Source organism: Tamandua tetradactyla, chromosome 1 (genome assembly GCF_023851605.1).
Source record: "Tamandua tetradactyla isolate mTamTet1 chromosome 1, mTamTet1.pri, whole genome shotgun sequence".
In the NCBI taxonomy this organism is placed as follows: domain Eukaryota; kingdom Metazoa; phylum Chordata; class Mammalia; order Pilosa; family Myrmecophagidae; genus Tamandua; species Tamandua tetradactyla.
In genome coordinates this window covers 168,752,488-168,778,999 of record NC_135327.1, presented here as the reverse complement: position 1 = coordinate 168,778,999, position 26,512 = coordinate 168,752,488, and the positions used below count along the sequence as shown (strand labels likewise).

The following is a 26,512-nucleotide window of genomic DNA, read 5'->3' as shown; positions in this document are numbered from 1 at the left end:
TTGGTAAACTCAAAAGTGCTCATTTATTCCCATTTCTCCTCAGATAACTTCAAGTGATGTACGAAAAGGTTTGGAGTTCATTTTTGTGGAAAGACTTTAAATTGGTGTTAGAACCACTAAACGTCTTCAAATGGTACTATGAGGAAAAAACATTTTCATAAATATTCAACTGTAACTGCTACTTTTTTACTTAAATTAATAACCATCTGACCACTTATTTCTAAGGCACTGCCTCTTCCAGCACTTTCAAGTAGCTGTGACATGTCATCATCACAGTCCAGCAGATAACTACCCCTTGACCTTGTACATTTGGTGTTCAGTTTTTCAACAAAAATATTTCTAATTTTGTTTTCCAGACAATTTGTTGATTAAGACCATCAACAACCTGAAGAAAATATCACATTGGTGATTTTTAATTGACAAAAACTTTCTATCATTGTGATTTTAGCTTTGTTCCACTTTATTTGGCAAAATTTTCATCTGAATTGTACAGATCTTTGATTTTCTAGTGAACATATGTTAAGAACAAAAGGTTAATTATTTCAGTACATAAACACTTAGCTAACTAAATATTTGTAGTGATATTCATATCCATTTACTTCTAACTTATTCTCTAGCACATAAGGGTTGGAAGTATCATTCTAAAAAATATACTAAGGAGAGTCTCAATTCATTTTCATGCATGGACCATTATTTTTCATTTGTAAACATCTGACATTTTTATGAAAATTAAGCATTCCCCGTTATTCTTTAAATTTTATACACAAGCACTTTAATGATAGATGCACCATCATTTTTCAATTTCTTTTATTTTTTTTAGACCACACATTTACTAATGTTAAAATGAAGATAGTAAATAGCTTACTGATATTTTATAGATTCAGACAATCCATGCACAACCACTTCTTATTATGCTAGTTTTTCTTTAAAGTATTGCTAAAAAAAAAAAAAAAAAAAGGAAGATGGGTGTGTAAACCCTGATTTTTTTTCCTCCCAAGAAAAATCTTAAATGACCACTTTAGATATTATTTGATTCCTACTGTAAAACTTGGAAAATAATGAATTCTTGTCCGTTTTTGTAATCAAGATTTTAGGAAAAACCAGAAGTACATCTATTCTTACGAAATTTGGAGCAGGTTTATGTGTATAAGTATATTGTACTTTTTGGTAATATTTTATTTTTTAGTGATTTGCGTCAAACTTCAATTTTAAAAGGTACAGCAGAAAATATACCATGTTTTTTTTTTTAATATAGGTTCATACCTGTACTTAGGAGGATCCCTGAGTCCACCTATATACTTTTTGTATAAAATTTTAAAATGTTGAAGATCTGCAAGGTCATAATAAAATGCTTCTACAGCTAGAAAACATATACCTTCCTAGTGCTTTGCACTAAAATATACTGTGAAAGGAAATTAGAAAGATTGTAACTGTTGCTGGAAATGTTCTATATTGAATGTACATGCTCTTGTTGGAAAAATGTTCTATATGTGATGGAAATAAACCAGACTCAAAGTTATTTCAGCTAAATGTGCTTCAAGAAGGTGCATTGGTTGAAACTTAAATGTTTTTTCAATCAGATTTAAAGTTATTCAGTGACCACGAGCAGCTACACTTGAATTATGTCCCATAGTTTTATTTTTAAAAGAGTAATAATTTCTCTTTAATTTAAAAGCAGATTTACTTTTCCGTATATGGAAAACTTGTACTTATAGGTATAACTTTAAGACTTAATAGTGTAATATATTTAGGGAACTAAATGTGTAGGTGATATTTCATTTATAAACTATCTTCGTTAGTTGCACATTATTAAACCGGAATATTTGACTTTTACAAGGTGTTATCTTTTATGCATTTCTACACACAAGACATATTTCAAAGAAATTTTCCATTCTTGTGTACATAAAACCAATGAAAAGATATGAGGATTCCTTGAAAGTTTGGGGGAGCTCTTTACTGCATCCCTTTATCTTTATGTCTGCCTCTTCCTCTCACCTTTACTTGTTAAATACTGTAAGGAAGAAAGAGAAATAGCCTGATGTTGGAGGAGGGACAGTCCAGTTGCTGGAATTCCCTTACTCCAATCACCTTTTTCCATAGAACCATTCACCGTATATCTCCTCTGTAATAACTCTGGGCTACAAAACAGGAATTTAGGAGGAAATGAGGGCTCCAGGGAATGTCAAAAAATTTCATCTGGATCATATAGAAGAAAATAGCTCTGTGTCAGGATTTGCCTAGCTTATAAGAGACTGGAGAGATTAACAAATCATGGCAGACATAGGTGTTAGAGGCAGTGGCATTACACTGGGACCAGTTTAGAAAGGTGTAGAAGAAATAAGAAGTGACTAGAAATTATTTCTTCTTATTCATTTCTTGGCTTCATCTTTAATTTTTGACTTTATTTTCACTGTTGAGCTCTGTCATCTCAAAGGCTCAGGTTTAGATTTGAGTCTCTTGAGAAGAGGCCTAAGAAATTTGTGCCAGAAGTTTTTCTGCATATAACATATGTAAACAAATATATGCCTTTTTGTTGTTACAAGGCGGAGTAGTTAATCAGATAAAGAGCCATCAGAAACTTTGTAGTGTCTTATCTCTGGCTTCAAATTATGTCCACTTTTGCTGCTATTTGATAAATCTTAAGAGTCTATGTGAAATTCAATTTATCTAGTATCCCTTCCTCTCTTAAGTGGTGGTAGAAGACTAGAGAACACAGCAGGTAAAGCTTGCACTTCAACTTCATAAGTTTGAATTGTACAAGGAAGAGCTGGATCTGAGGTATGGTTTAACATTGGGCAGATGTTCATTAGAACATGCATGTATACCTTGAATACAACAACTTTTTTTTGTTCAGGCCTGTTTTCATCTTAACTTCCAACTTTAAGAACACTTTTGAAGAATGTACAAAGTATCCTCAAGTTTTAGCCTAGTTTTGTGTATGTATGAGCCATTTTTTTTTGGTTGACACATAGCTTTTATTGTGGAAAAGTATCTTCACAATTTTTTAGGAAAATATGTTTGTTATATTGCTCTATGGTCAATAGGCTCTTCTCAGTTTGCTTTAATGAGCCTATGGATGCAGTAGCAAGGGCTTTTGTGGTTTTACTATATGTCATGAGGCTGTGAGTAGAAAGGAATTTGCCTCTGGGTGTTATGGGAAGTAGATATGGAGATAGAGAAGCACAGTGAATACTAGTCCCTGTTGTGAAGTTGTAAAAGATCTCTTCAGAGAGTATAACCACTGAAAATAATACAGAAATACTCTTAAAATTTTAGTAATTGGGCTCACAGATTTCCTGCAGTGCAAAGTATATGGAAGTATTCTATATCCTTAGTTTGGAGTTGCAGAAGTTGCTTTTCTAATGGAATCTATAGACTACCAGGATTATGATTTAGCTGTAATGTTCTTGGTTGATCTGAAACCTAGCTTTAAGATAAGTGCAGCTTGATGTTGGCTCTACTGTTATACAAAATCCTCTGTACTCTGTTAGTTCTTTTCCCTCTCTCTGACTTTAAGAACTGAAGGAAACTGGTATTGAAAAGGAGTAAGGATCTACAAATATTAGGAACAGCTGTTAGTTTGTTTTCTAAGGTATTAGGCACATGGTAGAATATAGAATAAAATGTTTCCCTTAAAAATACCTACAATTATTTTGTCTTTTCTAACTTCAAATTCATTTCTCCTCTTTTATAATTTGTTGCTATACCCTTTCCCTCTGATATCTATTCTGAGCCTCCAGAATAGATCTAACCTTTTTTTTTTGTTCTGGATAATTACAGATTATTATTACCAGGATAGTTGAAAGTATTTTTTGGGAAAAATTAGAGGGTGAAAGTATAGCTCATTCCTCCTGAATCTTCATTGCTCCATACTGGATTTGGAAGATTTATTACTTTCAAGCTTCTTCCCCTGCATATTTTTACCACTACCATGTAACAAGTAGAGGGAAAGTTTATAGGTGTACCTGGTGGGGAAAATGCCCAAAGTTGAAGATTTTGCTGTTTGTGCTTACTCAGCAGAATTAATTTGCTTGATTGTATTTTTTTGAGGTCAGGGACTGTGTCTTGGTAATTTTGTATAGTGCCTAGCACACTTTTTGTATATCCAGGCACTTTAAATAAATGTTTGATAATGATATTGAAGTGCGTAGTGGCCTTTTCCATCTCAAAATTGTGTTCTCATATTCTTTGAGACTTTGGGTCTTAATTTCATAAATTTTTATTATCTCAATATGGATAGATTTTTCTTATTTTAGAAAGATCTGGGTTTATAAAAATATAATTCTTAGTAATAGGTAATAACAATGGAAATTTATGGAGGTTTACTGTATGCCAAATATTGTGCTTATCCTTTACATGCCTTATGCCCCTAACCCTACCAACAGCTAATGGAATAAGAACTGTTACTTCATTACCTATTTTATAGGACAGAAAATTGAAGCTTAGAAAAGTTCAGTGAATTTACCCAAGTTCAGCTAGTTAGTAAGTTGCAGCTGTGACTCTAAATCTGACTATAAAACCTGTGCCTTTAACCAGTGCAAACTTACATTTGCACATTTTATCATTTGCAAAGCACATTCACTACATTATCTTATTGACAGCTTAGTATAATGATTTGGAGCTAAATTAGTTGTTGATGTTGTTAGTTCACATTATTTCCTGTGTGGCTTTGGACAAGTTAACTAAACATTCTGTGCTTTGATACCTCACCTATAAAATGGTGGTATTTCTTATGTCATAGGGTTATTTTAAGGAAGAAATGAAAAATACATGTAAAGCACTTAGAACAGTGCCTGGCATGTTACAAGCAATGTTAGCTAGTAAGTGATTGTACATAGCATATTCAAATGTGGAACATTGTTATTACTTATTAAAGTTGAGTTTAGATAGAAATTTGTGTAGCAGAAGAGAAAATTTATTATTACACATCAGATTTTAATTGCTGCTTTTATGTATAATTGGGACAGTGAAACAACTAACCATATATTTTTTGCTACCAATCTCTTCTAATCAGATATTATTAGCATATCATTTCTACTCATAAATTTTTCATTTGTCTTGAAAAATACATTAAATTGTTTTAAGCACATTCATTGTAAGTTAAGCTTTGTTTTTTATTATTCCTCATAACAACCCATATGTGTCAAATTCTCAGTATCTTTCCTATAATAAGTATCGTGTTATTTTTGGTCATATACAAAATACTCACATGGAGCAAATGCTGAAGAGTACTAGTGCTGAAACATAAAACCAAATTTGTAGCTATGCAGAACTATTAGAAAGCATTCAAGTATGGAAAGATGTGGATCCTTAAGGAGAATACAGTTAAGGCTGAGTCAGGAATTTCTTTGGTGAATGTATCCTGAAGAGATAAGAAACGGCACTCATTAAAAGTCTTCTCAGTGGTATTCATTAGTGGCATACTCCAGATTTCAATTAAGACCCAATTACTGTTAAATTATCTGCTGAGATAGTTTATCCACATACCTGAATGTTTTTAACAGTAGGGTGATGGTTCTATTGATTTTACTGTTTAGGAACTGGTATAAATACATTCTGATAGAACCCTTGCCTCTAGGTTTGGATGAACCTTAATATCCTGAGTTTCAGAGGTAGTGAGTGCTTGTGTTCCTATACCTGGATGATGTGATTTCCTAGTAATTCTGATACTCAGATGCTTGTGTCAGGTATCTGGCACACATTTCTGGCACACAAACATTGCAATGTTTAAGCCAAAGAATGACTCGGTTGAAAAAGTAACCATATGAAAATAAAACAAATAAAAAAGCCCACTTTGGATGCTTGAGCAATAGTAACTTGTACCTCTCTGGGTGTCCTGCTTTATAATAATCTGGTTACACTGTCAGTACAAAGCATATAATGTTTATGTTCAGATAAGAAATTATTATTACACCATAATGAAACCTAAGTGCTAGATCTTTCCTTACAACTCAGGTTTTGAATATTGGTTTTTAATCCTTCTATCAGTGGAATTATCCTGATAATAAATTAGCTCTCAGAAGCGGAACTGTGGCCTTTAGTCAGTCTATTTCTCAACTGTGAGAATGTTTAAAAAAAAAAAAGTTGCAGTTCTTCAGTAGACAGGTGCTTTGGTAGACCTGAACCCCAAAGTGCCTTCTAGTTGTGACTGAAAGATTTTATTTTATATGAAAAGAAAAAGCAAGGAATACTAAGAAAAAAAAAATAGTAACGCACTGTGAATACAGAGGTTGAAGTATGTGGGGAAAAAAAGCCATCGGAGAACGGATTTTTATGTGGTTTTCAATTTTTGACATGCAAATTATTAGGGAAGAAGATATCACATAGTTTTATGTAACTTCTATGGGAGTGACCATGTCATTTTTCATGCCCTTTGCTCATCAGATATTCTTGGGATGCAACACCCTGGGCATTTGTAGATGTTAAAGAATTTCTGATCTCCATTCTTTCCTTAGAATGGGCAGGCTTTGAGGAGAAAAAAATAGATTAATGGAGCTGTCATTAAGATAGTTGAACACATTTAATGAAAATGATTAATAATCTCCAAGATTTAGATCCTTGGTTCTACTTCCCTAACACAGTTGTCCTTTCTTTGCCTGGCTATTTTTCCTAGTCAATATTATTTCTTGTGATTCTAAGAGACCAAATCACTTATTTATCATGAAATTTGGATGCAGATTTATACACGCACAAGAGGAAGAAACTTAAAGGAGATGCTTTTATTTCCTGTAATTGTTCTGGATCTCTTTTTAATCTCTAATGATATGTGCTATTGATTTTTAAGATTTAGATACTTCTTTGAAAGTCCTCTCTAGAATGATTAAGTAGGGCTAAGTAACACTGTCCTTGAATTACATGTCTACAAGGTGAAAGTAAGACTTAAGATGCTTGGATTGCCAGCAACCGCCTAGCTTGTCATGCCATTTATTGCAGGTCGGTGAGTGAATATGCACCCAAAAACATAAATATTGTTCTAGGTTTTTTTTTTAAATTTTTATTTCAAGCACAAAGTTTAACTTGGTTTATAACTAGTGAAGGGAGTACTACAAGGCTTTATGTCAGGGAAATAAGGGAGCTAGAAGTGGCAAGCCTTAAGGGAATCCAGGAGTAATTGTACAACCTGGTTTTACCATACAAATTGCAACCAGATCATGGAAACTGAAAAAAAGTATCAATGCAATTCTGGTGACTGAGTGTTGCTGTGCTCTTTTTTTTTTTAAATTTACCAAAATCTATTGTATTTTTTTAATTGTGAAAAAAAGCAGTAAACAAACAAACAAAAAGCAATACATTTCAAAGCACACCACAACAGTTAGTTATAGAACAGATTTCAGAGTTTGGTAAGTTCCCCAATTTTAGGTTTTTCCTAAATATTTGATACAGTGATTCAGCAATCGTACTCATTTGTTTAATCCTATCTTCTCTGTTATAGTTCCTCCTTCTTTGATCTTTGCTGCTGTCCTCTTAACAGTAGAAATATTGCTTTTCTGCTGTTGGCCCTTTTCAGACTCTGTTTTTGTGGCCCCCCCCCCCCTTTTTTAACTAATTGCCTTACTCTGTGTTTTCCCAGTACAGTTGCAGCTGCCACATTGCTTCTGCTGCCTGCCTTCTCTGTGTCTTTCAGCTATTTTTCTTCTCTATATAGATTGAGTTTAGATTCCTGTAAGAGAAAACTCAACTGGTTCAGTTAGGTACATTACCTGTTGGGCAGAACTCTCATACCAGAACTTTTCTTCGTTTGCTGGCTAGTTTATAGATTTTGGGACAGTTGCTTTTCACTGGTCTAGTCACTGGTGATCATGGCAGCAGAGTTAAGTGGCATAAAAATGGCCTTGCACTTGAGGGGATCTTTTTTTTGTATGCTGCATGGTGGGGGTCATATTTCAACCTTTTTTCATGCAACAATCCTGTCATTGCAGCACAATTTGTTGAATTTTTTTTTTGGGGGGGGAGTGCACAGGGCAGGAATCAAACCTGGGTCTCCTGCATGGCAGACAGGAGTTCTACCACTGAACTACACTTGCACCTGTTGATAGGAATCTTTTAAAGGAGAATCTTGGTAGGCCAAGAATCTAATGTTTTTTCCAGTGCACACATTCTCCCATTTTTGATGATAGAATTGAAGGCAACCTGTGGGCTTGACTGATATCGAAGCAGCATCGACAAACCTTCCCATAGTAAGAAAATGTGGGAAATATGTCCTTTCAGAAAAGGAACTTCCTGGTGCTCTTTCTACCTTCGTGGACAGCCTGAAGTTTTCACTCAGAAAGAGCCATTACCTTTCTTATACCAGCCCTATTAGACTATTCTGTCAGTTGCTGCTGTTTTCCAGATATACGCAATTACACTTCAGAGTTTGAGATAGTAATTGGTGAATCCTTCAAGTACTGCCTCTGCTTTTCTATTTTCCACATTTGGGCTTAGCTTTGCACTGGTTGCTTTGTATCTTGTCATTCATTTTCAGTGACAAACACTGTTGATTGTCTATCATGTACCTGGCACCATTCTGTTCTTTTGGAAAAACAGAATTGCAAAGTAGTTAGAGCATGGATTTTGAAGTCATGTAGACCTGAATTCCAATCCTGGCTACTTATTAGCGTGTGATTTGGGCAAGTAACTTTATCTTTCCAACCTTCAATTTTCTTGTCTTTAAAATAATATTAGAAACTATCTTAGAAATAGGTTTGTTGTGGGGTTTATAAAAATTTAATGATATATTATAATATATACTTAGCACAAAGCTTGGCTCAAGTAAAAAGCTCAATAAATATATGTTATTACCATTGTAGTAGTATGATACTAAAATTGGTATCAGTTTGCTACTGAAGTACTTACTTTGTGGCAAGCACTTAATATTTCATTATCTTGCTTTGACATTTGATGTCCGTTGCTTTTCTGTCGACATTAATCCAACTGTTTAAGGTTGGATGTAACATCTTTGATAAAGCCAGGGTTACATAGCCGTTTATTAAATTAGAGTATATCTGTATTTTATGGACCTTTAATCTGTACTGGAATTTGATGCCATTTTTGGCAGTACTTTTGCTAATTGTTCAAGAGTTTGTTGACTTTTTAAATGTAATTTTTGCTTCTTTGTGATTAATGTCTTATTGAACAGTATAGTTTTGAGTATTAAATCTCCAGACAACTTTCAGTTTAATTTTTCATTCTAAACGTTAGGCTGTGGATATATGAACACATTCTGAATGTCCATTTTGTCCACAAGACAAATGTCATGCAATATACCTTCTTTGAAGGAAAGAAAGAGAGAAGCAGGAATGTTGTGTCAGTTATTTTCAGGCTTATCATTTGTCCACAGTCCATCTTTGTTTTTACTTCTTTTCCTATTACCTTACTTCTAGTCTATGTAGCTTCTCTACCTGTGAGTTCCACTTGGTTTCTGTTTACTCGTGGCTTCTATTGACTGTCTTCTTTGTGTGAGCCTCCTGGCTTCTGCCTTTACTACTAATTAGTGGTGACAAGTTGAAACTCATGGGAGTGCTGTATTGATTACATATCCTGAAAAGTAATGTATAATTAATTGCAGACTGTGGCTATATATTTAGTGGTTTTTGGATGATTCTTTTAAAGATTTACCTTTGCTTAATTCATGCCTATCAAATTCTATGAAATACAGATCATATTCTACTTAATGTTCCACTCCTAGATCCTAACAATGTGAGCATACAGTTGTTAATTGCTTCCTGTGTCATTTGTTTAATCTTAATAAATGGAGTTGATTAGTTGTCACTTAATTTATCCCATTTCCATGTTGCCTGTTTCAAACCTTTTATACTGTCTTCTAGTTTCCAACCCCATTTCTGCTTCCTTGAAAAGAGACAGCTTCGCCTATATCATGGCAAAAGGTAAACTTCCCTCTCCTCATCTTTGGTTCCCTCTCTACAGCTCTTCCCACTCATCCTACAAATGCTTTCAAATTCCTTTTAGCTAAAAAATAAACTTCCCCCCATGCTACCTCCAGTTTAGTTACTGCCATTGATTCCTCCTTCTTTTCACTGTCAACTCTCCATAGGCTCTCCTAGTACTATGTGTTAGCTCTGATCTCACCACATTGTAGTTGTCTGTTTACTTGTCTGTCTGCTCCATAAGACCATAAGGTCCCCAGGGCCTAGAATAGGGCCTGGTATATAGTAGACAGTCAGAATATTTTTTTGAAAATCAATGAATGAACACTATAGTGCCACTGCCTATACTTCTCCTTCCCATTCACTTGCAAACCTTCTGCCTTTTTTTTTCTACTGCATTTTCTATTGAAAGTGGACTTGAAGGTTATCAGTGACCAGATAAATGTTAAATCTGCTGGCTTCTCACTTTTTGTCAGACTTGACCTCTCTCTGACCATTAGTGCTTATAAGTTTACCTTTCATAAACTTGCAAAACTTAGATGAAACTGAATCATCTTTGGCCTGTCTCAGTATGGTATTACATCCAAAAGAAACAGATAAGGCCCAAAGCCTCTGGAAAGTCATGAACCTCTTTACTGAAACCTTCTAAGGAGGTGGACATGTAGAATTACCTTACATAAAGCTCAATAAGCTTTATAAACATCCTCTTTACCATTTCCTGTTCCCAAATCCTCATACAGCGTGACAGCTTCTCCCAATCTGTCCTCTGTAACATTTCTCAAAAACTTGTGTATTTTCCACCAAAAAATTCTCTGTCCCCTTTTCCCATCTTCTGTTATCTCTTATTTTCTTCCAAGAATAACTGTCTTTTCCAATTTAAATCACTTTAACTTCTCTTGGTTTCTTCCAGTTCTTTTCAGTGCTCATTATCTTGGTCAGCATTCTTAAAGTACAGGAGCTTTCTCTTGATTTCAGCTGGTTTGGACAGGTTTTTACCCCTCTGTCTTTGCAGTGCCCCGTCTATAACTATACTGAAGCTCTGTTGTGTCTCTCTAAGATATAAGCACCTTAAGAGTAGGGAGCCTGTCTGTTTTTTTAAATATCCTTTAATATCTAGCATAGTACCTAGAATATTTTAGATGTTGAGGACTGTTTATTGGTAACTCTGATAACTTAATTCTTGGTATTAGCATTTCTTTTGTTAGGAGGCCTTTAACATGGATCAAGGTTTCCTCTCGGCTATGAGGCCATTTGTTTTCAAAATTGCATGCCAGATATCTCTGTGTGAAAGTTTCTCCATGATCTTAAATACAACTAAAACTCATAAACCAAATCTTCCCTTTTAAACATGTCCTGCCCTCTGTGTTCCGTGTCTAAATTACTCATATCCCTATCTTCCTAGCTACCTAGGCTAATTTGAAACCTATATAATACCTTGACTTCTTTTTATACTCTTTATAATAAGTGATATATGTGATCAATGACTATCCGTCCTGCCTCTGGATGTTTTCACCTTTGACTGCTTTCCATCTCTCCATCTTTAGTAGTTTAGTTTGGACTTTCATCTCTTATGTATACTATTGCAGTAGTGCTTAACTGACCTCCTCTTCGATCTTTCTTCCATGCTGCTTTCAGAACTATTTTCCTAAAATACAGACCTGTTGTTACTTGTGTGTTCATTGCTCAGCTAATTCATCTTTCAGGTCTCACTTTAAATGTCACTTCTAAATGGAGGCAATCTAAAATGTGTCTTTTTTTGTAGTTCTTTTTCATGTTCCTATTTCATGTTCCTTTCCTTATTGTCATCTAATACAGTTTATAATTATGGTTACAGTTGTGCATTGATTTGTTTAATGTTTGCCTCCTCACTAGAGGGCTTTATAAGTATGGGATTGGGGAAATTTATGTAGACACTAGCACAATGCTTGGTGAATAGAAGTGCTTAAAAATATTTGTGGAATTAATGGATGGATGAAACTTATCAGTATAGGCAAACAGGAGATAGTAAAGGCAGGAAAGTTACAAGGTCATAGAATCTTTCTAAATTTTCGTGGTCCATTGTCTGTAATTTTAACCTTTCTGAAATGGTAAATAGGCTTCTACTTTTGACCTTTTGCATCTATTTCTCTGAGGATGGAATCAACAATTACATTACACCACATTCTCACTTTAGCGAAGGCACTATAGGCCTTTTCTAACCAGAAGTGAAACCAGATTTGGTGATGCAGTCAACACAGAATTAGTGTCACACTTGTGTCATGGAGGTCATTTGCATTGAAGAAATTCTGATTGAATAAGTGATTACTAGACCTTTTTCCTGGTCTAAAACTTATTGCTGGGCATTTTCTCCAGACAGCTTTTTGAGAAAGATGGGTCTTAAGCTGGGTCCTGAAATAATTGTCTCTATAGGAATTGTGCACTCCTTAGGGTCAGAGGCCTCATATTATATGGGGCTTTTAATACACAGTTTCTCATTTATTCAGCATCTTTGGGGATTGAATCATGTCCCCACCAAAAGGCATATTCAGGTCCCAACCCCTGATCTTGTGGGTCTGAACCCATTTGTAAATAGGAGTTTTGAAGATGTAATTAGTTAAATTGTGCCCAAATTGAATGAGGATGGGCCTTATATCAATATGGCTGAAGTCCTTATAAGCAAAGAATTTGGACCCAGAAAGAACAGCTGTGGGGAGCAGCCAGCAGGAAGTCAGTGGAATCCAAAAGAAAAAGGAGAAGATGCTGTCATGTGCATTTGCCATGAGACAAAAAGCCAAGGGTTGCTAGCAGCCACCTAGCCCCGGACTGTTACCATATCTGGAGAGAAAGCCTGGCTTTGCTGATGCCTTGAGTTTGGAATTCTGGCCTCAGAACTGTTAAATCTCCATTGTTTAGATTGCATGATATCTATTTTACCAGCTAGGAAACTAAAACAAGCATCTGAGATAATCATTTAAATTAATTTTTTTAGCTAACAGTTTTCACTTAAGTTCTAAAGCATAAAAAGACAAACAAACAAAACCTACATTGAATGGAGATCTTCCCAAAAGATGTATTTTCCTACCTTCATAAACCAAGTTTATTCACCCAGAGTCATCAAGAATAGGTTAACTTCAGAACATTTGGAATGAATATAAGTGAATGTGTGAGTTTAGTTTATGGGCAAACTTGATTGGCCTTTACATTTCTTTATCCATCAATTTACCCATTTATTCACCCACTGCCCCTGGGTATCCATTATGCCAGGGACTGTACCAGGCACTTAGGATTTGAAGAAAAATAATACTTGGTCATTCTCAAGACATAAATTCTAGATTTTCTCATGACATTCATTGGAGCTGTATATGCACCCATCCACTGGACATTTTCATGTGGACGTTTTTCAGTCACGTGTCAAAAACTGAACTTATCTTCCCTTCAAAGCTGTGCTTCCTGTATATTTCCTTTCTCAAGAACATGTACAATCAGTTACTTGATTACTCAGATCTGTACAAGGGGATCATCCTTGACTCCTCACTCTCTTTTTATCCTTAACCCCAACATACAGTGTTTAATCGTTCTCTTAGTCTGCTATTTCAATTTCCTTAGATTCCCAGCTGCTAAAATAAATACCATACATTGGGTTGGCTTAACAAAAATTTAATTGGTCCACAGTTTTGTGGCTTGAAGTCTAAAATTGAGACTTCAGTAAAGCAGTGCTTCCCAAAGACTGGCGTTTTGGGGCTGGCTGCAAATGATGATGTCTCCTTTCTCCTCCAGGTTGTGCTGACTTCCATCTTCTTCCTGTGGCTTTTCTTTCTGTGACCTTTATAAAGCCTCCAGTAATAGGATTAAGACCCATCCTGATTCGGTTTGCCACACTTTAGTTAAAAATACCTTATCGAAAGGTCCTTTTTATAGTGGGTTCACACCAAGGAATGGACTAAGATTGCGAACATATTTTTCTGCAGTACATGATTCATTCTGTCCCATGTAGTACCTCTTGAAGCTATCCATTTTTTCCTTTGAAACACTGCCCCTTCCTTAGTTTAGATTGCTTTTATCTCATATCTACACCAGTATAATAGCTCTCTCGCTGATCCTTCTGCTTTTGCCACTCCTTCATCCATGTTGAAGAAAGAATGATTTTTCTTAGCACAAACTCTTAAACCATGACTATTTCCTCAGTTTGGTATGTTCCTTCTATTACCCACCCCCTTCTCTTTAAAGACTCACCTCTTAGAAGGTTTTCCTCTTTTTCCAAGGCAGGATTAGATGTCCCTTCCATGTGCTCCATCCTAACTCTATCCTTTATAGCAATTATTACCATATTTTGTGATTGTCTGTTTCTTTGGGTCTTCCTATCTAGATTGAAAAAATGCTTTTTAGGCAGGTTTTATTTCAATAGTCTTATTTATCCGTGTATCCTTAGTATCCAGCACAGTACCTAGTACATGATATTGACGAATAGAAATTTGTGGAAGGAATGAGTTTTTGATCAAAACTATTAGTTAAGTGATCTGTAGAAACATGCTAGGATTGGTCTTTGTGACACATTATTGAGGAGAAACAGTACTAATTTACATCCTATTACTAACAAGGTATACTGTAAACCCATGTTTGCATATTTGAACACATGCCTATAGTAATGATCAGTGATGTTGATAAAGTATTTTTCCATGTTTTAGTTTATGTTTTTAACTTTTAAATTTAACGTTATTATTGATTGAACTAAGTATTTGAATTGTTGTTAGTATAAATAAAGTTGCCCTCTTGGATAACTCTTACCATGTTAAAAAAAAAAAATCACAGGCTCACGCTAGTGGTATTTGTGTTTTCAAATGTACTTTGTTCCAAAAAGAAATAAATTTGGGTCTCTTGAGGGAAAGGCTGACTTCTAGGTTGTCTTTCTCAGCTTTTCTGCAAAGAGAGGTTATTGACTATAGAGGATTTATATAAATATGCAAATTAACATTTGTCTTTTTTTACACAGTTGAGAACTGTTAAGAATACATCGAATCTTATTTAAATGTCCTAGGGTTTGATATTTAAAGTAATTCTGTTGTAAGAACATTGATAAGGCCAAAACTTCTTTAGTTATACTAGTGGTATTTTTATCAGGAATATGAATTTGAGTCATCTGTGAAATTTTGAAAACATACAGATGCCTACATTCATTCTATATCCATCAGACCATAATGTCTGGGGGTAGGGTCTAAACTTCTATATGTATTCTGCAAATACATATAGAGGTGATTTATTGAGCAGCAGAACTAAATGACTGTAAACCAGAGCATCTCAACCTTCACAGGCATACATAGCTCTTGTGGGATCTTTTTAAAATGCAGGTTCTGATTCAGTGGGTCTGGAGTCAGGCCTGAGATTTTCCACTTTTAACGAGCTTCCATGTGATGTCCACGCTACTGGCCTGTGTTTCACACGTTGGGCAATAAGGCTAAATAAATAAATAAATAACCTACATTTAAAAAATTTTTTATTTTTTACTTATTTTTTTTTTAGGTGGGGCATATCTACACACACTTCTGTTTATTTTATGAGTTTCATTCCCTCCCTTCCTTACTCTTTTTTTACTCTATTTTTTATACTCTAATCCTTGTCATTTTGATTTTTAATTTGATATGTTCGATATATAGGTGGAAAAATGTTTATAGCCTCTGAGTAACTAAATTATCTTTGCTACTAAGAATTAAAAATAACCCAAATTTTACTAGGGTTAATCATAGGAAGCTGAAGAAATGCTGGGGATATGATAGATGATAGGAGGTTGGCTGATGTGACTGCAGTTAATTTGAGGACTGTGGAGTGGTGGCAGCTAGATATTTTTTTCTTGTTATGATGCATAGATGGTGCTCTCGGCATGCAGGCTGTTATTTGCTAATTAAATTAAAATCCAGATCCTTTTTTTAGCTTCTTGAGGGAGGCAAGCCTTTGTATCAAAAGTTAGAGTATGTTAGTTAAATTAATTCAAGTGTAACGTGTAAGACTAGTTGTATTTTAAGTGAGGTATTTATTTGCCTTTTAAATATTGAAGATTTTAGTTTAACAAACTTATTGATTAGAAGATGAAATTTTTTACAAATACTAGGTTGCACCATTCATTAAGATAGAGAACACAAGAGGAGGAGCACATTTATAGGGGAAAATGTTGAATTAACTTTAGACCTGTTGAGTTCGAGGTATTTATGGGATATCTAATTGGAGATGCTCAGTAGGAGTAGGAAATATAAGGCTGAAGGTCAGGAGAGAGATTTACCAGGAGTTAGAGATTTAGACATGATTATACACTTGTGGTTGCTTAGGAAGAGATTACTAGAAAGAGTAAACTCAATATGTCATAGTACTTGTCACATTCTTTTGGTTTATTTTATAATTTAGGGCAATGCCTTCCTATCTCAGTTTTTCATTTGGGAATTGATGTTTGACTAGCATTAGTTCTCTCTCTCTCTCTCTCTCTCTATCTCTCTCTCTGTGTGTGTGTGTGTATGTTTGTATATAAAATATATAACATATTTGATATTACTCTTAGAAGTGCTGGATAATTATAAGATTATCAAGGCATGTGAACTAATTTATGTCATGTTCAGAGAGCTTTTAAGATAAAATATCTAATGCCTATTTTTAAAGATTTTTTAAAACAAAACAGCTTAGTTGTGTTCTTGGACACTGAACAACATTTGTTGAGTCTCATTGCTTTGATCTGTCCATGAGTTTTTCCTGATTTAGTCCCTGTGTCTCTGACCTAGCAGGAACTATGTCTGTGTAACTAATCTAGGCAAGAAAATTTTGAGAAGGGCATCTGGATTAAATCCTGATAGAACCTGACACAATCCATGTAATAAACTCAAATAATTTAGTACCCATACCATATTCTAATGAGAAAAAGATGCTTTTAAAAGTTTAACAGGTGAATGAAATACATTAGTTTTACTTTGCCAAGCTGCACTTTTTGGACTTTTAAGAAATAACAGTTAATAAAAACTGGGTCCTGTTTTGTCATTGTTGTATATGTTCCTGAGGCCCTCACTGATTCTTCCCAATTTCTTTTCATCTCTTCTGGAGAGAGACTAACAATAAAACTTTTCTTGGTCTTGCCATCAAGATAACCACTTAGAGTTCTATTGGAAGTTTTTCAGTCTTAGAAACTAATGAATCAGCCTATAACCGCCCCCCCCCACCCCAGGCTAAGGGGTACTTATGAGAGTATACAGAATGACTTAAGAAGTCAACCCTGTTTGGGACTGAAACCGATGTTTTTGTTGAGAAGTCATAGCTCTTTATATGCTGTTTTGAGCTATTCAATTTTTGATTAACTGTAAAAATCTGCCTTTAAAGAGGAAGAATTCCCTAGGATACATTGTGTGTCACATCAGTAGAATAAATGTTATGGATGAGTTCTGAACCCTACATACTGAAGTCAATAATAGAAATGCTGGCAGACCTGAACTAGAATAATAGGATAGCTGTAATATAACAACTTTTTGTTATTCCCTTATGATCTTTAGTGAAATGAAAAAAAAGGTTTTTATTCTAATGCTTTGAAATGCTTTCTTTTTCTTACTTCAGCTTTAAATGTATCAATAATAGGCATAAGCATAAAAAACTAATATCTGCTTGAAAAAACACAAGGTGCAACTGCTTTAGCACAGAATTGTACTAAACCATAAACTTTAATACCTGTTTCAAATCTTCCTGTTCAGATAGATTTGTTTGAACATTGATTTTTTTTCCTAAAAAGCCTCTTTTTACCCTGACACACTTCAGTAAACCACTAAGATATTATTGATGAAAGTAATATGCATATGTAGACATTTGAAAGATTCTTAATGAAAAAAGAATAGAATAGAGTTTATACTTTCTGCATTCAGGATCTCATTTAATACCCTTCTTTATATTTGTTGATATTCTTTCTTGCTTTATGACATTTTCAAAATAAATTTTATCTAGAAATTTTTTACAAAACTTATCAGTATGTTACTAATTTACACACATTTTTTTTTTATCCATGTGGTAATGAGTACCTTGAATTTTTTTTTTGTATACTGTTTGATGGGGATCACACTTCATTCTTCTTCCATGTGAGTATGATGTTATTGCAGCATTGTTTGTTGAATTTTTTTTTTTTTTTGATGGGGGAAAGCACATGGGCTGGAAATCAAACCTGGGTCTCTCGTATGGGAGGTGAGAATTTTACCACTGAACTACCCTTGCACCCCCTATCTTGAATTTACATTGCGTATTTTGTTGAAAATTAGCAAGTGGTCATAAATTATTTCTTTAGCTTTATAAGATCACTGAAACCCATAGCACTCTATTTCATCAACTTGGTCCAGTTCACAGACTTAATGGAAAAGTAAAACTGACACCTTGATTTCCTGGTTTTGTGTTTGTTTTTTTTTTTCCTGGGTGGAGCAGACTCTTGAGTAAGATGGTTTGTGATAGGAAATAAACAATGTACTTGTAAGAAAATACTGGAGGAGGGTTGCTAAACATTCTGCTTAAGTATGATCCTCACATACCTTGGTTCTCTCCTTTGTTAAAAATTGTATCTAGAATGCATATTGATTTTGTATTTGAACCTGGCCAGTTATCTTTGATATACTATTAGCACAAGATCACTTTTTTTAAGTTTTTTTAATGAAGTTCGCATCCCAATATTTGAAAAATACTTTCTAACATTTTTAACTAAAATTATTATTTAGAATAAAGCTATGGTTTGTGTGTATCTCTTTAAAATTCTATAATTAGATTTCATTTTTACTGTCATATACATAAAAAAAATCACTTCCAAGAAATTCCCAACCCCTTGTCCAACATGTTTTTCAGATCTGATCTTTTCCTTGAATTTTACTTACTTTTTTTCAGACACCTATGAGACATTTATATTTTCTTATTTATTTATTCACCTGTTATATTTGTTAAACACTTATTGTGTGCCAGACTGACAGTCTCAAATGTACTAAAACTGAATCCGTCATCCCATTAATAGAACTAACACTTGCTGATTTTCTTATTTTGTCCATTGTGCCACCCTCATTTTGCTTTTTACACAGATTTCAAAGTCCCTTTTCTACTATAGCTCTCTTCTTGACGCCACCAACCCACAGTGACTTCTTTCTCTGATGAACTTGCAGCATTTACCTTACCATTTATTTTTCACTTTTATCTTTTGCTTCATTATTGCATTATTATTTAATTACGGTACCCCATGAATTAGACTCTAAGCTCTTTGGGACCTGAGACTAGCAGTTTTACTTCTGCATGTAGGACTATAAATGAATGGATTCCCAAGCTTGTCCCATTCTCCCTATCCTCCAAGTGTCAGTTTGGGTTTCTTTCTTTTAAGTGTCCTCTTTATGTCCTACTTTTACCAGTCTAAGTATTATATTGCTCTGTTTTGGGCTCCCTCTGGTTTGCTTGGTATCTTTTATTTATGAAGATTATGGATGAACTTAGGGGATTCTTGGGCTATTTTTAGGTGAATTTATATGTGTCTTTTCAGCTTTTTCCTATCTCAGGATCCATTTTTAAACATTTATATTCATGTAGCAAAATATGCATTGAGAGTCTGTATCTTAAAAGCAACAGTTTGGGTAGATAAAAAGGAGGAATCAATTAACCAGATAGTTCACTTTCCATATAGAATAAAAAGAAAAAAAAGAAACATTGTCACATTTACAAACCTGAATTTTCTTCCCAGATTTTTGCATATTGTGCAGTTTTTACAACCTGATGGGAATGGAGAGACAGATGTGTAAATAATGTGTAATTCACTGCAAATTAAGGCTAAATTTCATCACCTGACATTTTGTATATACTTTCTTTTGACCCATAATTCTGTTGAATCGTAGCTGGGGACTCAAGAGATTTGGTATAACCTCATTTTAAAATGGAAAGAATTGAGGTAAGTAATTGCATAAGTTCACACATGTGGCTAATGATGGAGTCAGGACTAAAAAACAGCTATTTCTTATGGATTATTTTAAATAGGTGATAACTTATACATATAAAAAATTAAAACAGTATACAGTCATACTGTGGAAGGTAAGTTTTCTTCCTACCCCATCTCTCACTTCTTCTATTCCCTTCCTGAAAGGTAACCTGTTACAAGTTTTTTTGCCTTCAAGAGTTAGTTTATGTATATACAACCATATAAATATATACATCCCCCTTTCTTCATGAGGATGATAGGATATTATACGTACTTTTTCTGTACCTTGCTTTTTTTCCCACTTGTTTAACAATACTAGAAAACTAGTTTTATTAATGTGAATGGATAGAGTATTATTGGTTGCTAGCATGTCGTATTGAGTATGTCATGTTCAATGTAATGTAGTTTTCACACTTCTTTTAGAAAGGGTTCCTGGTCATTGCTTTATTTTGTGATAAGTGTTGAAGTTTCAAAATAATAAGTGAAATGTATTTAATGATTAACTATTATTGTTAGTTACCAGAAAAGTGGATTGGGATATTTTCTGTTTGAGAAAGAAATGGCAGACAGGATTTTTAGGGATATAATTTACTTTTAGATTTATGTAACATCTGCGATATATCAAAAACAATCAGTTTCATATTCAGGGCCAATGAGGAGCAATGATGTTATAAAAATCAAATCACAAATACTTATCTTCTAAAATTATTATTCATCTATTATACTAATCACAGAAATAATCCTATTTGTTTCTCAAAGCAGTTTGTAATGTTTTAATCTTCTTGATATGACTGGTGATTATCTGTATGAAAAATGCATCCTTAATTTTGAACATCTAGGTTTATTTTGGCCAAATTATCTATCAATACAATTACAGCTTTATTTTTCAGAGTTAGTGGGACCTATAAGAACTGCTTGATCTTATGGACCAAATTCCATCTCAAAAAGACTAATCCATTAAAAACAAATTTGTTTAAAAAAATTTTTTAAAAACCAAATTTGTTGCATGCCAAATGTCCGTGACAGGTTTCATAGAAATTAAGTAATATGTGATTTTTGCTTTAGATGGTCAGTAATCCTATACTCTTCCTAAAGGTCGCAGTGCCTTTCAATGTATTAATGGGTAATCTTGTTTGAAAATAATTTCAATTATAATGCTAACCATTCATTATTGGTTGGAAAAAATTTAATCAGACTAAAAGTATTATTTAACAAACAAAAATTTCAGTAATAGAGTAAGTCAAAATGTAATCTTGAGTTTCGAAGTTCATGTGTGTTATCCTCAACTCTGGACACTAGGGTCTAACAGATCTTATTGCATTCTGACTTTGAAATTCTTGACATGAATGAAGTCATGTCAAGATTGTTTTGACCTTGTGTTTATGAGTTTCTTTCTTATGGGGATATTATCAGAAAAAAAATCTCACAAAAAGTCCCAAACAGGGAAAAACTTCTAAGTAGCCACAAAGTGTTGATATATGTAGACATTTAAAATGTTTTGATATTTATTTTTTGGTAAAGTTTATATGCTCAAGTTCTATTTGAACTGTTGCTTTTTGCATAGGTCATTATTTTAATAAGTGAAATAAATACTTATTGGTACCATTAAAAAAAATCAGCCTTCTACTGTAAAAACTCTGATGCTCTAAATTCACAAAGTGTTGCTCTGGAGCATGGCAAAACAACACTTTATCTTGTTCCTCCTTTTCTCATCATTTCCATTTCCAATTAAATTGTGTGTGCGTGCATGTGTGCGCATGTATGTTTATATAAAATCATAAGGCACTGTAGTTTGAACAGTAAGACAGAGAGAGGGCAGGCTAGTCTTCCACACTAGGCTTGACATGTAACTTTGACATGGCCACTACTTTTTAAGACTGTGATTATTGGTTCCTCTGGAGAGGTGACTGCAAACTAGAGGACTGTGTTACTCTCACCAGTCTCATAGATACTTGTATATAAATACCACAATGCCAACTCTAATTTGCAATGAGAAATATCTAGTACACTAGCTTCTCATATTCATGGTTCGGTGCATTTTCTCCCAGCATACTAAATTATCATCAGAAAGTTGCTCTATGGGTATTGAAACAGCTCTCAGTGACCCATCTTAGCAAGCTCTGATACTGTGATACATTGATCTTTCCTGTAAGAATATACTTGCCACTCAGACCAGATATTCTTCAATTTTTAGAGTATGCTTTCTACTAGAATAGGCTGTAAACACACAGCCAGCTTTTGCTTTCTTGATCCCATATAGAGATGTTATAGCCTGTCTCCTTTCTTTAACTCATTTTTTTAAATTAGAATTTAATAAAATTGGATTTATTCAATAAAATAGAATTAATATGTGTTAAAAAAAAAAAGAGCTAGCCCAGTCCTTTGTATACAGCAGATAAAATAACTACTTTTTTTAAGTGTGACTGGTGTAGAGCTCAGGTCACTTTGATATGTGTATGTGTCAAAGACAATCTTTTGGGCCATTACTATAGGTGACTACCAACCTCATCTTTTACATTTTGAGTTATTTTAATTTTAAAAATTATTTTTTTAATTTAATTTACTTAATTCTTTTATTTTGATTATTTAATTTAATTCATCCTTAATGTTAAATCCATGGCAAATTGTTAGAAAAATGCCTTTGGGCAAATTAAGTTAGAAAAAATGCCTTTGGGCTTTGCATGATTTTGCTGTTTTGTTTATGAAATTTTTTGGGCAAGAGATTTCAATTTGTTATTCTGAAATACTTCTTTCTCCACAGACCCACTGTCTTGGGAGAGATGGTTTTGAAGTTTCTGCCCAATTCTCAAATATATTTAATTTTATATCATAATCGAATGTGTGATATCAGTTGTATCCCTTTCCATCTAATCATGCTTACCTTCATTTCAAATTCTGCTTTAAGTTCTTTCATAGAGTGTAAAGTTATTTTGAAAATGGCAGCAGCATCTGAATCCTTAGAAGAAATAGTAAGATAGCTGTGGAATTGGTGGGAGAAGGGGCAGTGATGGAAAAATCTAGAGGTGGGGGTATGATGATGGTGTAAATCCAGCATTTAACAATGACAATACAGGTCTGACAGAGAGACGTAATTGACGAATCAAAACTTTTTCCGTGAAAATAAATATGTAAAGAAATGATTCAGATGAGTCAGTTAGTTACTCCAGCAACAATAAGTATTGTTCACCTTCCTCTTTAGCAGTGGCTAAATAAATCTGAGAAAATAGTGAGGAAATAGCCATAGCTCTTTCTGGTGTTTGTAAAAATACAGGTTACAGTGCATTTTTTGAAGCTTGCAGTCTCAGAACCACATTTTGAGAACACTGTCATGGATGGTAACTGTTATAAAAGTTCAGAAGAGGGTAAGATCATTTCAGACTCCAGTAATCTAGGAAAATTAATGAAAGGGACTGATTTTAGTCTGGGTTTTGAGGTATGAACAGCATTTGAATAAAGGGAGAGGAGGGTGAAAGCATTTTTTGTTCGGCAAAGTGGCAAGAATGAAAGTGCAAATGTGGAAAATAATGTATGTCAGGGGAATGGAGAGTCAAATAGTTTGGCTCAGAGGTTCTTGAATGTGATTTATGAAAAAGTTGAGGCAGTGCTCTGTCAAGTAATATCACTCTCTCCAGAGTTAGAAAAATAGGAAGCTATGCCATTTCTCTTCAGCATGCAACTGGATGAAACTATTGATGCCTTTCATGCAACCAGTTTCATGTGCTCTCTGATGTCATTAAAAAACAATACCATTTTAGAACCCCATTTGGAAACTGGAAAAACTGTCAACATATTCTAAATAATCGCTCCTTCACACTCTCTCTCTTAAACATTCAAATGGAAGAAAACAAAATTTTAGTACTCTGAGGGTATATGGTGCACTTGAGATGTCAGGCACACATTATGGTTTTCCAGCTTTGATGAGGAAGGAATTGCTACACGTCACTGTGCCTCATTACTTTCCATATCAGCAGCTGGCATTGCCTTTCCAAGAGGTATTGTAAGAAGTAGGAACAGTTTGTGACATTTTTTTTTCTACCAGAAAGAAAATTGCTAATTTTCCAGTGGCCTTAACTGAACTTGAAGCAGAGGAAACAATATGACTTGATTATAACTGAAAAGTCTTGGAGGAAGTTGGTGTTCTTTGTGCAAGGCTACACAAGTCTACTTTTCACCTGCAATGCATTCTATGGAATTCTAATTTGATTCTATGCATCTTTCTAATTCAAGGAGTTCGGCATTTGTTGCCAGGAGGAAAACTATGCAAGTTGAAATATCTATTATGTCCAAGGCCATACCACTGTTTCAACTCTTTTTAAACCAAGTTTCATTGGGATTTAGTATTGAACAGTTAGAATTCATTTAATAATTTTTCAGGAAATTGCCATTTTTCTGTTATGATAAAAAGCAATGTGAGAGAGTCATAATCCTGTGTAAGTATTGTTTTTTTTATATACTGCTTATGTACAGAAAATCAGTTTCCAGTGCAGTGAAATAAAGTGTATGATGTATGCATTTCTGTGCATGTTTCTGGAGGAGGATATATCTTTAATTAGAATTTCAGACTAATGGTCTTTGACTCCCCTGATTTAGCTAGTGGTCGAAATGAGATCCTCCGGATAGATTTTGAGCAAAGGAGAATAACATGAAATTAGAACGCTCATTTGAAGAAAATGGCAAGTCTTGCCAAAGCAAGACTGCAAAAAAAAGGGCATTTTTTCTAACTTAATTTGCCCAAAGGCATTTTTCTAACTGATTCAGGTTAGGCCTAGGGAATATGAGTCTAATCATCTCAAGGTAATTTTCTAGACAGAGCTTCTCACAGGTAGGAACAAAATGTATTTTTTTGTTCCTAGTGTTGAAGCACAGTGCCTGAGATATAACAGGCACTAAAAAATGTCAAAATCACTGTATGGATAATGAAAGTTGGACTATAGCACCAATAATAAATAAATACTCTTCTGTCTAATATGTAGTAAATTCTGTTATGTTAAATCATTTGGTGAATAATAAAACTTTTAGAGAAATAAGACTTCATAAAAAGTTCTTACAGCCTTTTTGATCAGGAACCGTTAGTTGACACAAAATTTTAATCTCTTGAAATTTATTATCTTTGTAAAATTGATGTATTTCTGATAATTTTTGCTAAACATATGCCTCCAGACATGATAATTTTATCCTATACCTCCAGAGGGAAGAAACTTCAGTTCAGTGTGACTGATTGATTAGGTCATCATCTGTTTAGGCAACATTCCAGTAATCTTGGATTTGCTCATCATTAAGTAAAGTCACCCTGACATCTCTGAGGTCACTTTGGATTAAAGTGTCTTTTGAAATTATAATAGAGAATCTTTTATCACTTTCATAGCAAAGCCTTGGCACTCCTTCCATTTCTTATATATTAGTATTAGTATAATTTTATTATCACCTGTATGCATTTTCCTAGAATGAGGTTTAGCAAAGCAGACTCCCTGATATCAATAATTGTTTACATTTTAAAATTATTGGAAAACTTAATGTTGTTTATTGCTAATTCAATTTTAATGTTTTAGCATTGTTCCCACTAAGTTCTTTCAAGTTATAGTAAGAAGAAAATTATTGAATTATTGTAAAACACTGGTAATAATCTTATCTAAAATTCTTCTCCAAAAGTATGGTACTTTAGCATGTCTTTAGCAAATATGGTTTATACTCCCAAATTTGTGGAGATTATAAATAAAATTAGGTTTACCACAAGGCCAGAAATTTTTTCTGAAATGATTGATAGAGTAAAGTAAGGTATAATTTCACTAACAGTAGTGGTTTGGTTTTGATTGTACAATATTTAAATGAAAAATTGCTCTATAATACTGTGATTTACTCAGAACCTTATAAGAGGATGGGTTTTGTCTGTGGTCTGTCTATTCATTCAGTTGAAATCCTTCAGTAAGGCATTCTATACAATATGGAATAGTTTTCTTAAATTTGAGTTGTGATAATGATAGAATGGGAATGTAGCAGGGGAGTAAAATTCACTTATTTAAAAGTAACTTGAATTTTTTATTATAAAATGTGCTTATATATATTTTGGAAAACAGAAAAAAAGGGAAAATAAAGATCACATGTAGCTTCATCAGTTGGAGATAGCTACTTAAACATTTTGGTGTGTTTTTTCCTATTATTTTATGACACATAATACTACAATACTTAAGTACACAAACACCCACTACAGTACAAATGGGATGAAACTAATTTTTTTCATTGCATATAGTGTGAGTACTTTTCCATATCATTAAGTGTTATTTCACAGCATTAGTTTAATAGCAGTTTAATATCCACTATTAGAAAATACTAATATTATTTAACCAATGCCTCATTGTTGGATGTAGGATATCTCCAGTTTTTCTTAAATTTTTTCTTTCCTTTTTCTTTCATTCCTATTTATTTTGCTATATTGTACGAAAAATTTGTATGCATTTGTGACTAATCCTTAAGGGAAAATTTCTGGGTCAAAGGCATGCAAAATGTTTAGTTTTCCTTTAAAAATTTTTTTATCAGATTTCAATTGAATGCGTTTTTCCTCTGTTCACCAGTTTTATCCCATAGTTGTATATGGTAACCTGTTAGGCGAAAATGACATTTCATTGTCCCTTTGCTTTGCAATGCTTAAGCATTTTCCTTATGGTTTCTAACTGGCATGTCTTTGTCTTTCCTCCTTGGGGACCGCTGCCGCCTATGGGGCTGA

General features: G+C 33.9%; 1 protein-coding gene across 11 annotated transcripts in view; it reads left to right on the top strand.

The window, feature by feature from the left end:
- Positions 1 to 26,512, top strand: part of ZNF800 (zinc finger protein 800) — a 235,708-nt gene that overhangs the window by 94,045 nt on the left and 115,151 nt on the right. For 2 of the 11 annotated variants that reach the window (XM_077123588.1, XM_077123849.1), the window contains one exon: positions 44 to 26,481. The exons of the other annotated variants lie outside the window; for them this stretch is intronic. In XM_077123588.1, the coding sequence (XP_076979703.1) occupies positions 44 to 47 (4 nt within the window). In that variant the 3' untranslated portion in view covers positions 48 to 26,481. Of the gene's footprint in view, positions 1 to 43; positions 26,482 to 26,512 lie in introns of those variants that run through there. 11 annotated transcript variants of the gene reach the window in all.